Here is a 15,677-nt window from a genome sequence, read left to right on the forward strand (position 1 = left end):
TTTCAGAATGAAGCGAACGTGAGCAGCTCATGATCCGCCGGTGTTTTTAGCATCTCAGAGCGGCTTGGTTTGCAGTAAATGCTTCTCCACACGAACCCCATCTCTGCATCTGCTCTGAGTTTAGGGCACTTTAACGTGCATTTGGGAACGCAACATGTTCACACCCAACCATCTTCCAAAACTAGTAATGAGAAGTGCTTATCACCAAAAGAGAAGCAAAATAAAAGTTTGAGAGTTTAATGTTTGAAAATGAAGACATTTTTATTATTATTATTTAGCCTTTTTTATGTATAATCACAAAATGTTGCCCAAATTGTGCAGGCCTACTAACAAGCACAAGCATTTTTATTTTTTTTATCCCCAAATCGTGCGGCCCTATTAGCTTTTAGAATCTGGAAAATAAGACTGATTTCTTTCGATCATTTCCATGAACGCTGGTGTGTTTTGTTCAATAGGTTTCAGGGCGTCCTGTTCAGACCTGTATGTATGACATGTACCGCATGCCTCTCCTACACGTTCGACATGACAGACCTGCAGCGAACGCATGGGAACTCCCTCAACACAGACAAATGCAGGACAGGTCTGCAGGTTATGGACACAGGCAGGTGGCTGCTGGGATTGTGTGCAGTTTTCTCTTCATTCACATGAGAGAAACCCGATCCTTCACACATTTTCAGCCCTGGCAGCTGTGCTGAGAACCATGAGACATGTGTATGTGTTTTTATGTGTGTATTTGTTCTGGGTCTACAGTAACTCTTGGAATGTGGTCAGTTTGTTTTAAATCCCGTTTTTCTTCTGTAAATATATCTTAAAGTCGACATGAAATGGAAGTTTCTTCTCTATTGTGACATATATCCGAGTGAAACGGCTTCTGGATTGAAAAAACGTAGGGTGGGATTTGATTTTGTCCTTCAGGAATTGATTGGATGGTAGGAAGTTGGGCATTGCTAAACTAAATGGAGGCAGATCTGAATGGCAATTTGCAGTCCATATACTGTATAACACCACCCTCCGTCGAGACATACACTGCCGTTCAAAAGTTTTGGATCGGTAAGTTTTTTTGTGTTTTTAAAAGAAGTCTCTTCTGCTCACCAATGCTGCATATATTTGAGTAAAAATACAACAACAACAACAAAAACAATAATATTGTTAAATACCATGACAATTTAAAATAACTTAAATTTATTCCTGTGATCAAAGCTGAATTTAAGCATCATTACTCCAGTCTTCAGTGTCACGTGATACTTCAGAAATCATTCTAATATGATGATTTGATGCTCAAAAAACATTTATTATTATTATCAATGTTGAAACGGTTGTGTAACATTTTTTTTTTCAGGATTCTTTGATGAATAGAAAGTTAAAAAGAACAGCATTTATTTAAAATAGAATCTTTTGTAACATTATAAATGTCTTTACAGTAACTTTTGATCAATTTAATTCATCCATGATGAATAAAAGTATTGATTTCTTTTATGTCTTTCCCCCAAAAAATTAAATAAAAAGCTTACTGACCCCAAACTTTTGAAGGGTAGTGTTTAATGTTACAAAAATGTTCTATTTCAGATAAATGCTGTTCTTTCGAACTTTCTATTCATCAAAGAATCCTGAAATAAAAATGTAAATTACTGTTTTCAACATTAATAATAATGAGAAATGTTTCTTGAGCATCAAATCATCATATTAGAATGATTTCTGAAGGATCATGTGACACTGAAGACTGGAGTAATGATGCTTTGATCACAGGAGTAAATTACACTTTACTATATATATTCACATAGAAAACAGCTGTTTTAAATTGGAATAATATTTCACAATATTACTGTTTTTTTGTTTTGTTTGTTTTTTTAATCAAATAAATGCAGCCTTGGTGAGCAGAAGAGACTTCTTTTAAAAACCTTAAAAATATTACTGATCCAAAACTTTTGACTGGTAGTGTATGTCATGAAGGGAACAAGGGGGAGGGGAGGTTAACATATTTGATTTAAAGATTATGAGGGGCATATGAATTTAAAAAAAAAAGTAATCAAATTTGATTTCGCACATGAATGCATGTTTTTCTTTTCATGTCTTAATGCATTTTTTAAATATCCTTTTGTCTTTGGGGGCTGTTTGCTTTTGCTAGTCATTTGCCAGACTAGAGAGCATTTTATTGGACTAAAAATGGACACGCCCCTGAGTGCAAGATGACTTATCGGTTCATTTCCAGAAGTGAAATACTGTGAATTTTAAATACTTATAATGCAAGGTTTAATTTACTCACCTTTTCAGAGTAAATCAGCATATATATGATCTTTAGGATATTTAGGATCTATGTAAATAGTTGTTACACATTTAATGAAAGACTTAAATATTGCTGTTTAAGTTCTCACAAGGTGTCTTAATATTTTCTACATTTGTAAAGAAAGAAAGGAAGTGGAAATGAGAAGGAGAGAAAGAGCGAGGATGAGAATTGTTTGTTGAAAAATGAGACAGTCTGGATATTATTATTGAAGGTGGGGAGTTTTTGTGGTTTCTGCTCACTGTGGGTGGAGCAAATTAAACAAGAAACTCACTTCTGGGCATCAGAGTATCCAAACATCATTTACAGCCCCCTTCTTAAAGGGACAGTTACACCTCTCCAAAAGCCTCTCTTTCAAAGGTTTTCATTTTTCTCCAGTCAGTATGCTAAAATGGTTCATTATTTTCTTTTTATATTTCTGTGTGATAATAGATCATAATTGAGTTCAATTAAAGCATAATTAAATCTCTCTTTAATGCGTGTGCGTTACAGATCAGTGTGCGTGCAGTGAGGAGACGTCGGAATGCGCTTGATTGTTGGACCTTCATCCCGATGAGGTGCGTAAATCAAACCCACAGCATCCTCTGCCACCTGACATTGTGTCTGCACTAAACATGAACAAAATTAGATCAGAGTCCTATACACTGTGAGCTCCTCATGCAACTCAAGTTCAGGATTTGTTTTTATTAGAGTCCGCGTGAACCGGAAGTTGCAAACGACTTTTCTCCAGTGTTGTGACATATTTCCAAGTGAAACGGAATATTGAACAGAGGGCAGGGTTTTACTTTAGCGCTCCTCCTCTCCATCCCTGCTCATAGCAGACTAACGGTTTGAGGGGAGTGGTTAAGCGTTTTCAACCCAAGCCGTCAAACTGACGTCATCAGAAAAGGAACACCATTCCAGACCGGAAGTAACTTTTCAGATTTTGATTAAAGATTACAACGACAAACGATTTTTTTCTGTGTATTAACTTGCACGGATTAATTGTTCACCACAAGACTAGTAATATGCGCTAACAAAGTAAATAGGGTCAATTTTGATTTCATGACGACTTTAAAGAGTTATATATAATATCTATTGTATATATATTAGGGGTGCAATGGAACACAGAAGTCACAGTTCGGTACGCACCTCGGTTTTGGGGTCACGGTTCGATACAAGTTTGGTACAACTGGAAATGCTAGGTTTCATTTATTTTGAAAATACTGTAGTGCCAATTGCAGTTTGTTCCACCTAGCGGCATTTAGTCCCCCCTGAGGTAGTTGGTACAGTTCAGCCTCCTTTAGTGCAAATTCAGAGCGAGGGTTTAAACTTTTATTTTGAAATCGCGATGAACAGTTCGCATATTTAGAAATATATTAACGTATTCTCCTGTGTTGGCGTAGGTTTATAAGTGATTTACATTACAAATCTGATGAAATGGTGCACATTGCGTTACCAGATGAACGTTATAAGCAACCCAAACTCACAGCATTCTGTATGTAGAGATGGAGTTTGAGACGCCCTCCACGCATGTAAATGATAACAGTTCGTGTGGAGCTGCATTTACTGTGAATGGAGCCGCTTTGAGATTCACGTAACCTACACACATGTAAATAAATATTAAACCCGCAGTGCATATATTGATTTAACTGAATCACAGCCTTTGTGAATTCACAACAATGGTATTAAATGGTTTTAATATATCATGCAGCAGTTCATGGATTCTTGTCTGTGAAATGCGCCACTTACGGTATTTTGCCGGTTACTCGACATGGATAAATTGCAATCAAGGATTTTTTTTTATATTGAGTACTGGAATTGAATTGAGGAATCGTGACAGCCCTAAACTGTTATATCACCATGAGATGAAGTTGGTAAAATTTTCTTTGTTACTACTGGAAATTTATAAGACGAACTCTTACACTCTTTCATCTTTCTCTTTCTCCCTTCAGCTGTCTGTTTGCAGTCTCACTGACAGACAGACAGACACGACACAGTGCTGCAACCCAACCCCCTCAGTTTCCTCTCCATCACCAGCCAATCAAATGCACTCTGAAAATAAATTATCCAATCATGGCAAGCAAGTGACAAGTGGGGCCCAATCACAGCTCCCCAATGTAAACCAAGCACAGCAGCAAGGACCTGCTGGCAACCAAGGGTCAAAGGGCAGTGGGTCTGGGAGCCATGGAGTCAAATCCAACCAGATTTCTCCTGGCAACCCTGGACTGAAGAGCCTCAACCAATCCGGTGGAGGCATTGGTGGGATGATGAAGACCAAGGCAAAGAGGGAAAGGAGCGTCTCCATGGACACAGGAGACCAAAGAGAGTCACTCACCCCTGTTTTGGAGCCAGATGCCAAAGGTAGGTGTAATGAAACACTCATCCTCTCATCCGAATGTCCACCAGCCGCCCACAGTCCGTTGAACAAAATGGCATGAGGTTTATCAAAACATCAGGTCCAATCTGACTGACTAGCTTTACTTTATGTAATATCTGTTAGTTTTCTGAGCCACCTGAGAAACAAACAACTAATCCCTGGATTTGGCTGTATACACCTGTATATTTTCCTTTGATTTCCAGATTACAGCCTGAAACATACAGTATATACATAGATACTGTATATACATTATATACAGTGAGGAAAATAAGTATTTGAACACCCTGCTATTTTGCAAGTTCTCCCACTTAGAAATCATGGAGGCGTCTGAAATTGTCATCGTAGGTGCATGTCCACTGTGAGAGACAATCTAAAAAAAAAAAAATCCAGAAATCACAATGTATGATTTTTTAACTATTTATTTGTATGATATAGCTGCAAATAAGTATTTGAACACCTGAGAAAATCAATGTTAATATTTGGTACAGTAGCCTTTGTTTGCAATTACAGAGGTCAAACGTTTCCTGTAGTTTTTCACCAGGTTTGCACACACTGCAGGAGGGATTTTGGCCCACTCCTCCACACAGATCTTCTCTAGATCAGTCAGGTTTCTGGGCTGTCGCTGAGAAACACGGAGTTTGAGCTCCCTCCAAAGATTCTCAATTGGGTTTAGGTCTGGAGACTGGCTAGGCCACGCCAGAACCTTGATATGCTTCTTACAGAGCCACTCCTTGGTTATCCTGGCTGTGTGCTTCGGGTCATTGTCATGTTGGAAGACCCAGCCTCGACCCATCTTCAATGCTCTAACTGAGGGAAGGAGGTTGTTCAGTCGCCCTGTCCCATGTGCAGAAAAACACCCCCAAAGCATGATGCTACCACCCCCATGCTTCACAGTAGGGATGGTGTTCTTGGGATGGTACTCATCATTCTTCTTCCTCCAAACACGTTTAGTGGAATTATGACCAAAAAGTTCTATTTTGGTCTCATCTGACCACATGACTTTCTCCCATGACTCCTCTGGATCATCCAAATGGTCATTGGCAAACTTAAGAGGGGCCTTGACATGTGCTGGTTTAAGCAGGGGAACCTTCCGTGCCATGCATGATTTCAAACCATGACATCTTAGTGTATTACCAATAGTAACCTTGGAAACAGTGGTCCCAGCTCTTTTCAGGTCATTGACCAGCTCCTCCCGTGTAGTTCTGGGCTGATTTCTCACCTTTCGTAGGATCATTGAGACCCCACAAGGTGAGATCTTGCATGGAGCCCCAGTCCGAGGGAGATTGACAGTCATGTTTAGCTTCTTCCATTTTCTAATGATTGCTCCAACAGTGGACCTTTTTTCACCAAGCTGCTTGGCAATTTCCCCGTAGCCCTTTCCAGCCTTGTGGAGGTGTACAATTTTGTCTCTAGTGTCTTTGGGCAGCTCTTTGGTCTTGGCCATGTTAGTAGTTGGATTCTTACTGATTGTATGGGGTGGACAGGTGTCTTTATGCAGCTAACGACCTCAAACAGGTGCATCTAATTTAGGATAATAAATGGAGTGGAGGTGGACATTTTAAAGGCAGACTAACAGGTCTTTGAGGGTCAGAATTCTAGCTGATAGACAGGTGTTCAAATACTTATTTGCAGCTGTATCATACAAATAAATAGTTAAAAAATCATACATTGTGATTTCTGGATTTTTTTTTTTAGATTATGTCTCTCACAGTGGACATGCACCTACGATGACAATTTCAGACCCCTCCATGATTTCCAAGTGGGAGAACTTGCAAAATAGCAGGGTGTTCAAATACTTATTTTCCTCACTGTATCAGTGGGATTTGAGTTGAAGGAAAATTGAAGGTAGTTCGATTTATTTTGTTGTTGTTGTTGAAATGGATAGGACCCATGCAAGGTGGTGCATATTATAATTAGTTTTGATAATTATTTATTTTTTTGATCATTGATAATTTTTTTGTGACGTACATACATTAAAACTGTTTGTATTTTTGGAAACCTTTTCCGCCTTAGTTTGCTCACAAAATTCAATTTGTTAATATTGATATCTGATATTTGATGTTAGATTCTGACATTCAGTAGAAAGAGAGAGATTGACACCGTTAACCTGTTTCGAAAAAATATATATATATTATCCAGATAACATTTTAATAATTTGTTTTGGCTTTTGTCAACAAAATCATTATAATACAATGCTTACTATTTTTACACAGCTTTCTATTTTAGGAAGGAGATCTCTCACAAAAGGATCATCATACTTGGGTCCTTGGGATCAAAAATTTTGAAAATTGTTAGTCTATTCCTGTCTAAGTTGATGGTTCTGTGTCTAAATGGCCAGAATATGCTGTAAAGTGGACCAGACTTGCCCATTATTAAAAGTCATGCTATAGGAGACTAGCATACTGTGTACACACAGCATATATAATACTCAATAGGTCATGCACAACCAAATTCAACACTACACATATTCATTTTACAATTTTTTCTGTATCACTGTATCTCTCAATCAACAACATAAAAAAGGCCATACTTCTGGAATTTCCCTTTTAACTGGAAACACAGTAAAGATGAAACTGCCTGTTTTCAGCCACCCCAAAATGTCCTGACCTTTCTGAGCATGTGTGTGTGTGTGTGTGTGTGTTCGTTCTTATATGTTTGTATCATGTAAGATGTTATGCTCCTGAAACAACGCGCAATGCATGTGCACACATGTGCTTGTGTTTTCCTTTTGGTCGTCCTGTTGTGTGTCACTCTCTAATTAAGTGGGGGTAGAGAAACACACTGCACACACACAGGAAGTAGAATAGAGCGGGGTGGAGAGACTGAGGGGGAGGGAGACTCTGTGCAACAAGTTCCTGAATGACAACAGGTTCCCTAGTACACACACACACACACACACACACACACACACACACACACACACACACACACACACACACACACACACACACACACACACACACACACACACACACACACACACATTCTTGCACATCTATCTTTATGAGGACATTCATTGACACAATGCAATCTCTAGCCGCTTACCCTAACCTTACCCATCACAACTAAGTGCCTAACCTGAACTCTTACCCTAAACCTACCCTTAACCTAATTATAACCTTATCCCTAAAACCAAGTCTTGACCCTCAAACAGGCCTTTAAAGGGGTCTTAGAAAGTGAGGACTGGCTAAATGTCCTCACTTTACTCTCTTTGTCCTCACTCCAATGGTCTAAAACTCAAACTGGTCCTCACAAAGATAGTTGTACACACACATACACACACACACACACACACACACACACACACACACACACACACACACACACACACAGTTCCCTAATGTGGTTTGGTGATTTTGACAAAAAACATGTCCACATCATATTTCACGCCTAAGCCAAAGCAGAAGATATGAAATACTTTTTTGCATAAAGAAATAATAATTTATTTGACAATTAAGCACACTTTCTCCTCAAATTATCATTACTGTAATCTGTGTGTTTTAATTGAGTCTTCTGTAATTCAGATTCTTACTGGTGATTCTCATTATATTTATGTATTGTCATGCAATTATTTTTGTTGAATTAGAGTAAAAATTTACTATACATTTGTTAGTTAAAATCATTGTAAAAAGGCAGTGCAAAAATACTACAATGATATATAAATAATTTACAAACAATTTAAATAATACTTATATGTAATGAAAATGAGAAAAAGAATACAATTAAAAGTGATTATCAATTATTGAGTCACACATTTTAAAAAAAAATAACTTTTTTGTTAAATATAAGTGAATGCACTTTTTTTTATCAGTAGGTCTTCATCATTATATTTTATTGCTGAAAAAAAAAAAATGCATAAACATTTAAATTATATATATATATATATATATATATATATATATATATATATATATATATATATATATATATATATATATAAAAATCTAAATGGTTTACAATATCCCAAAACAAATGAATTAATAATTATAAAAAAGTCCATCAGCTTCACCAGGACCATCATGAAAGGAATCATTCACCAAAATGAAAATTCACCAATAGGAATCACACACCAATGACTCTGTCGCTGCATGTCAGCAGTTGCTGTACTGATTGGACGCAGGTCTGTTTCTACTTCTGGTTGCCCTAGTAACACTTATGAATGCCACTACCGCTAAGATGTTGTACAATATCATTTCATGTTAACCGGTTTTTAAGCCACATAATTGTCAATAAACCTGTGTATGCTGACAGGGCATAAACCTGCTGCTAGATTTAAATGTGTGAAAGCAAACAAGACTGCATTACGACAATGAGAATTGGAGCTAGTAAGAGTGGTCAATTGTCATAAAAATGCATACAATCTATGGAAAATATATGTATGTATGTATTTATTTTGGGTGAAATATGAGCAAAACTTGTTCCTGACAGGTCTTGTGAGAATCACCCAAACAGTTTCTACCCAATATGAAAAGCAATAACAGGTCTTCTCTTCCTGGATTGCGGAGGCGTGTTTTTCTTTTCACTGTGTGTGTGTGTGTGTGTGTGTGTGTGTGTGTGAGTGTGAGCGAGCCATTTCTTTTTGTTTGGTTCATTGTGCGATTCTTATTTTATTTCCATTTGCCCAGTGCTTTGTGTATGTTGTGTGTGTATTAGAGAGAGAGAGAGATCAGGGGAAATAACGGGCCAATAGTGTGATTTTGAGAAACTGAGTCATCTGGGCTTCCTGTAATAGCACTGAAGCTCCTTTGTGAGTGAATACACACTCATGCTTTCACACAAACACTCACACCTGTTTGGCTTTATAACCGCATGAAAGGTAGAAGTTGGGGTTATCATAGGTTAAAAATATCATTTATTTTTATTTCAATTAGTGTTTTGATTAAACATTTTATTTTACTGAAATGTTTAAAATAATATGTTTGATATTTTTTTAGAATAACATTTAAAATGTGAATAATATAAATAATAATATTTAAAAATATCTAAAAAATAATTTATTGTTTTGAAAATAGCATTCATTTTAATTTCAATTAGTGTTTTGATTAAAAATGTAATTTTACTGAAATGTGTAAAATAATATTAATATATTTGATTTTTTTTAAATAATATAAAATATTTTAACAACATTTAAAATATAAATAAAATATTTTAAAATATCTTAAAATAATTAAAAAGTATAATTTATAGTTTCGAAAAAATAATTTTAATTTTAATTAGTGTTTTGATTTAAAAATGTCATTTTACTGAAATGTTTAAAATAAAATTAATATATATATAATGTATATAATACATTTGATTTTTTAAAAATATATTAACTATTTTAATAACATAAAATATAAATAATATCATATTGATATACATATAAAATATTCAAATAGAAAATGCTTCAAAAATATAATATAAATATATATATATATATATATATATATATATATAATATTATTATTATTATTATTATTAATTTTTTTTTTTTTTTTTTTTTTTCTATAACTGTCAAGTCATGGATTTTATCGGTCAAAATATGAGGGAGTGCTTGGTTCTAGTTTTAGGTCACTTATAGTATAGTTTTAACAATAATACCCTTGGTTGTGAAGAAAGAGTGGAGAGAATCAGAAATGGGGTGGTGAGATCCTTTCCGTCACCATCCAGCTGTTTTTCAGGGGTATTCCCTCTCTCTCTTTCTCTGTTAATATTGTTCACCCGGTAGAAAAGCAAACAGAAAGACATTCAAATGAAATGCAATTCAGTCACTTCACTGCCACACCTGGAAAGGACCAATGATTAAAGAGAAAGTAGACCAGAGAGAGAGAAAGAGAGCTGACTCACTCATTTACGTAAACTGATGTCTGCTGGGAACAAAAGAGGATGCAGAAAAGGTCAGCTCTTTATCTCTGCCCGCCGCCAACACGGCGTGCGCAGGCCGAGGACACCACAACCTAACGCTCTGTGCTCTCTTCCTCTCGTTTTCACTCTCTCTCCCCTGTTTTCTCCCTCACCGTGTCTGGTATTCAAGGTTAGGGGATGTGTCAAGGCTTTGGAGGCCTTGTGTCCTCTCATGCTTCTTAAATGCCAAAACATTTCTGGAGTGCTTTGTGTCTGGAGTATGTGACAATACTATCAGTTTAAATGTGCTTTTTGAGGCAGTTTGTGGGTGTTTGCTTATAGCAGTGTGGATAGAAATCGTATTGTCATATATAAACGTGTGTAATTGTTTATTTGAAGTATGTTTACGTTGTTGTGCCTTATGTGTTTTTCTGAATGGTGTCCAGTAGAGGGCGTGATGCGCAGCAAACGCCGGTGTGTGCTGGAGAGAAAGCAGCCGTACAGTGGTGATGAATGGTGTTCAGGGGCCGAAACTGAGGAAGAGGATGAGAAACCGCTTTCTGCCACACACCGTGAGTATACACACACACACACACACACACATGCGCGCGCACGCGCACACAGTACTGCCAGGCTCTACCTGTACATAAACACTGTCTTATAAACCTTAATGAATGTTTCTTCCTGTAGACTGTTTGCACGAACATCTGTTTGATGTTGTTGTCATAAAAACATGCAGTCCTGTTGATTCAGTGGGGAAAAAAGGCTAAATGTTGTAATTCAGCTCACATATGTATTTCAGAATTTGGAAGAAAAAAAAACAGAAGATTGAACTCAATTACAATAATGAAATGTTGTTTATTTAGCATGGAAATGGGCCCTTTTCACAGTCTGTGATGATGCATTTCTACAGTTATTAATATTTTGTAGCATATTGTAACATTGACATTAGCAAAGTTTTTGGTCTCACTTTATATTAAGTGTCTTTAACTACTATGTACTAACATTTAAATTAAACGGATAGTTCACCCAAAAATGAAAATTCTGTCAACATTTTTTTTTTTTTATAACTTTATTGTCATGTGTTGTCATCTTTGAAACACAAATGAAGATATTTTTAATGAAATCTGAGAGATTTCTGTCCCTCTATTGACAGTCTGTGCAACTATCACTTTGACGCTTTAAAAAGTTCCTAAAGAGATCATAAAACTAATCTATATGAATTGGGCGGTTTAGTCCAAAATTTCTGAAGAGAGACAATCACTTTATATGATGAACAGATTGAATTTAGGCTTTCATTCACATATAAACATTGATCAGTGAACTTAAACAGAAGCTCAACCGAACAATCAAGTAAACTATCACTTTAATGATTTCATACAATGCACTTATTATGCACACACATGTTTTACATTGTACTTATATTTAAATAATACATGCAATACAACTTTTTATTCATCAATGCATCCTGAAAAAAGTATCACAGGTTCCAAAAAATATTAAGCAGCACAACTGTTTCCAGCATTGATGATAACGGAGCATCAAATCAGCATATTAGAATGATTTCTGAAGGATCATGTGACACTGAGGACTGGAGTAATGGCTGATGAAAATTCAGCTTTGCATCACATAAATAAATTATATTTTAAAGTATATAAAAATAGACAACCATTATTTTACAGTATAATAATATTTCACAATATTATAGTTTTTTTTCTATATTTTTGATCAAATCAATGCAGGCTTGATGAGCATATGAGACTACTTTCAAAAACATTAAAACTAGTAATGTTTCCAAACTTCTGACCGGTGTGTGTAATATATATATATATATATATATATATATATATTACACAATAATAATTACATGACTACTTTTATTAAAAATACACATCATTTAGATCTTGGCCAACTGTCAGATGTTAAAACAGTCAGATGTTATTCCTTTTCCACTGCAACACCTCACATTAAACTGTGTGTATTTGTGTCTGCGAGCATGGCTGTGCATCTGTCAGTTGGTGACCACAAGCCTGGAGTGTGTGTGTGTGTGTGTGCACCCTGCGCTACCTGCTATTCTGTGCAGAGTAGAGCTGAGAAAGAGCCATTTGAAGACAAAAATAAAATAAAAAACAGAATGAAAAACAAACAGCCATAATAATGGTTATGAATGACACTACCATTTTTATGCCACTAAAAATTAACGTACCAAAAGGGAAAAAAGGTTATGGCAACACTTTATTTTAGTGTCTTTGTTACACATATTACATGTACTTGCTATAGTAATAACAAATTATGCATAATTACATGCAACTAACCCTAAACCAAACCCTTATCCTAACCCTAAACCCATAGTAAGTACATGTTATTAATTAATATTACTCAGTACTTAAATGTATAATTAAAATGTAATAAGGACACCTTAAAAAAAAAAAGTGTAACCAAAGTTATATATAAAATGCAGCAGTGCGTAATGTATCATATCAAAGATGCGGGAATCAAAACATGCTGAGTTTATCTATGCTGACGCACTGTGGTGAAAGTCAAGTTTTTAATGTTGTTTATATGTGTGTGTGTGTGTGTGTGTGTGTGTGTGGTGTTTTTAATATACTTTAAGACAAACCATTTGAATAGCACTGCTATAGTAACTACATGCAACATGTGTAACAAGGACAATGTAAAATAAATTGTTACCTTTTTTTCTTTTGATTTTGGGGTCAAATATGACCAGGGCACATTCCTCTCAGGACTTCAAGATTTAGCCAAACCGCTTCTCAATGAAGACGATGTGAAAGTTGTGAAAGAGGCATACTATACTGTATGAAGACTTTTTCACATAATAAACAAACAACAACAACAAAAAACAAAACAGAAATATGTGTATTAAAGGTATAGCTCAACCAAAAAAAAGGAAAAAAAAAGTTCTGTCATCATTTACAGACCCTCATGTCTATGAAGTCTAATTCTGTATGACTTTCTCTTTTCTGTGGAACACAAAAGAGAAGTGTTGGTGATTGACAGTCATTGTACAGTATGGGAAAAAAAGACGCAATGAAAGTGAATGGTAACGGAGGCTGTGAAACTTAATGCCTCAATCTCCTTTTTTCGTTTTGGAGCGATATTCGTTGAAATATCTCTTAAAAATTCTGTCATGACTGCCACAATTGGCATATAGTTATTCAAATGACAACAAACTCCTATAATGTGCTTTTATATATTATATTTTTCTACACCATTGAATTACCCACCTTTCCAAAGTTGTTTTTAGCTTAAGATGAACTTTTAATGAACTAGTATGCATTTGTAGGATGTATTATTAATTTCGTTGTATACAAGTATACAATGACAGTAAAGGTATTCAATTAAATTTAGTATGGTTTTTAAGACCTTTATCAACCACAGCTTATAATGCCATTTGTATCTGGCAAAGTAAATTAAATATTATAAATTAAAAAGTGTAATGTTGACATTATAATGTGAACTGCATGCAAGGTATGATATTGAGCTTTCAGAGCTATTGTCCCCTCTTGTGAAGTAAGCTCGGCTTCCCTTATCTGTGTATAGACACGTGACTGAAGGTGTGTCGTGAAACATTACCTGCACAAGGGCAACATAACACCACTAACATGCTCGGTGTTGCCCTTTAAGAAAAATGTCCAGCTCTGTAACCTTGACCTTGCCTGAGTCATATCAGAATTTGAAAGACATTAGGATGAATCGAAGTTTCCTAATATTTTGTGTGCTGTAACTTCTGTTCACAAATTTACCACTAGATTTCCATTCATTTCTTGTGACATTCATGTGACAGAACATGGCCTATTTTGTACAAATCTTCAGTGTTTCATATCTGCCCACATAAATTCATGACGTAAATGCTTAGCTATCAGACGTTCATAATGGAACTGAAGCTCTGGGAAGTTTTCTGTGGGATTTAGCTCCTCCTTGTGGTTTTCTGGAATATGTTTGTATTTTTTGTAGTAAACAAACATCTGTTTTTGGATTGACATCTTTATAGTTGCAAACATTTTTTAGAAAGGGTTATAATATATGCTAAGAATTAAGAAATCTATGGTATTAATATGGTAATCATTCAGTACTGTGGTACCATGTATTATTATCTGATACAATCGCATACTGATGCCATCATGGCACCTCCTTCACTGAGCTTTTTTGTAAAAGTAGACTATGTGAGCGGTAATGCATACAAGATACTGATATAATAAACCAGTGAGTCTGAAACTTTTCAGATTGTGTAACAATTAGCAATCACAAGCATCATATTTTCACTTAAACACTAACAGCCGAGCTATAATCTTTATTTTTTAACTATAAAAATGAGTGCTACAAAAACTACAAAATCACTTGTATCAGACAATGTTCTGATATTTTTAATATTTATTTATTATTAATATTTAAATAATAATAAATAAATAATAATTCATATTTATTTCATAAATAAGAATTATTATTGCTTCTCACATTTTAAAAAAAAAAGATGGTTGGGCACGGACATTTACAAGTGACTCAATTTGTTTGCTGAGTTAATTATTTGTTTCACTCATACACCTTTTATTTTTTATCTTTCTTCTATCCTTCTCTTTCTTTTTCAACACTTGCTCAGGTGAGCATGTTATGTGCCCCAGTCAGGGCCACTCTGTTTCATCGGCCACAGGCCATGTTAGTGATCCAGGAGGTCCAGGATTAGGTTCTGGCCATGGACCCAGTATTCGCACAGATATGCATCCTCGACCCCCTCAGCAAGTAGTGTATGTCTTCACCACCAGCCTAGCCAACAGGTCAGTATGACTGCTTTTTTTCTGTCCTAATAGACCCTGCAGCTTGACAGTCTCATTTTTAAATGAACAAATGGGATATTTACCATAAATTGCCATGTTTAAGCCGGAAATGTTTGAGAAAGCCACAACAAAGGAGCTTATATGCACGTAATAACGTAGCAGACAATTTTCCACCACACTCTTGTGACGGATGTAGGAGTGTGCTTTTACAAGCAATTGTCACATGATTGAATAGAAAACTATGCAAATAATAGGAAACAATTATTTTGTTAACAAACTATTCTATTTTTCTGCAGCGCTGCAGAAGCAGTGATGCATGGCCATACAGACTCTATCCTCTTGTATCATCAGCAGAATGTCCCTCGTACTAAGCTGGACCAGGTCTGTCTTTACATATAGACATACAGTGTACATACATGAC

General features: G+C 35.7%; 1 protein-coding gene across 7 annotated transcripts in view; it reads left to right on the forward strand.

The window, feature by feature from the left end:
• The window catches only part of bcl9l (bcl9 like), a 57,807-nt gene that overhangs the window by 36,721 nt on the left and 5,409 nt on the right, over positions 1 to 15,677 (forward strand). For 3 of the 7 annotated variants that reach the window (XM_084123695.1, XM_084123690.1, XM_084123692.1), the window contains 5 exons: positions 2,774 to 2,838; positions 4,216 to 4,624; positions 10,910 to 11,035; positions 15,082 to 15,256; positions 15,553 to 15,637. In XM_084123695.1, the coding sequence (XP_083979821.1) occupies positions 4,309 to 4,624; positions 10,910 to 11,035; positions 15,082 to 15,256; positions 15,553 to 15,637 (702 nt within the window). In that variant the 5' untranslated portion in view covers positions 2,774 to 2,838; positions 4,216 to 4,308. Of the gene's footprint in view, positions 1 to 275; positions 712 to 2,773; positions 2,839 to 4,215; positions 4,625 to 10,909; positions 11,036 to 15,081; positions 15,257 to 15,552; positions 15,638 to 15,677 lie in introns of those variants that run through there. The other 4 variants (XM_084123691.1, XM_084123693.1, XM_084123694.1 and 1 more) reach the window with 3 other exon arrangements.

Source organism: Abramis brama (assembly GCF_963993115.1).
Source record: "Abramis brama genome assembly, chromosome: 9".
In the NCBI taxonomy this organism is placed as follows: Eukaryota; Metazoa; Chordata; class Actinopteri; order Cypriniformes; family Leuciscidae; genus Abramis; species Abramis brama.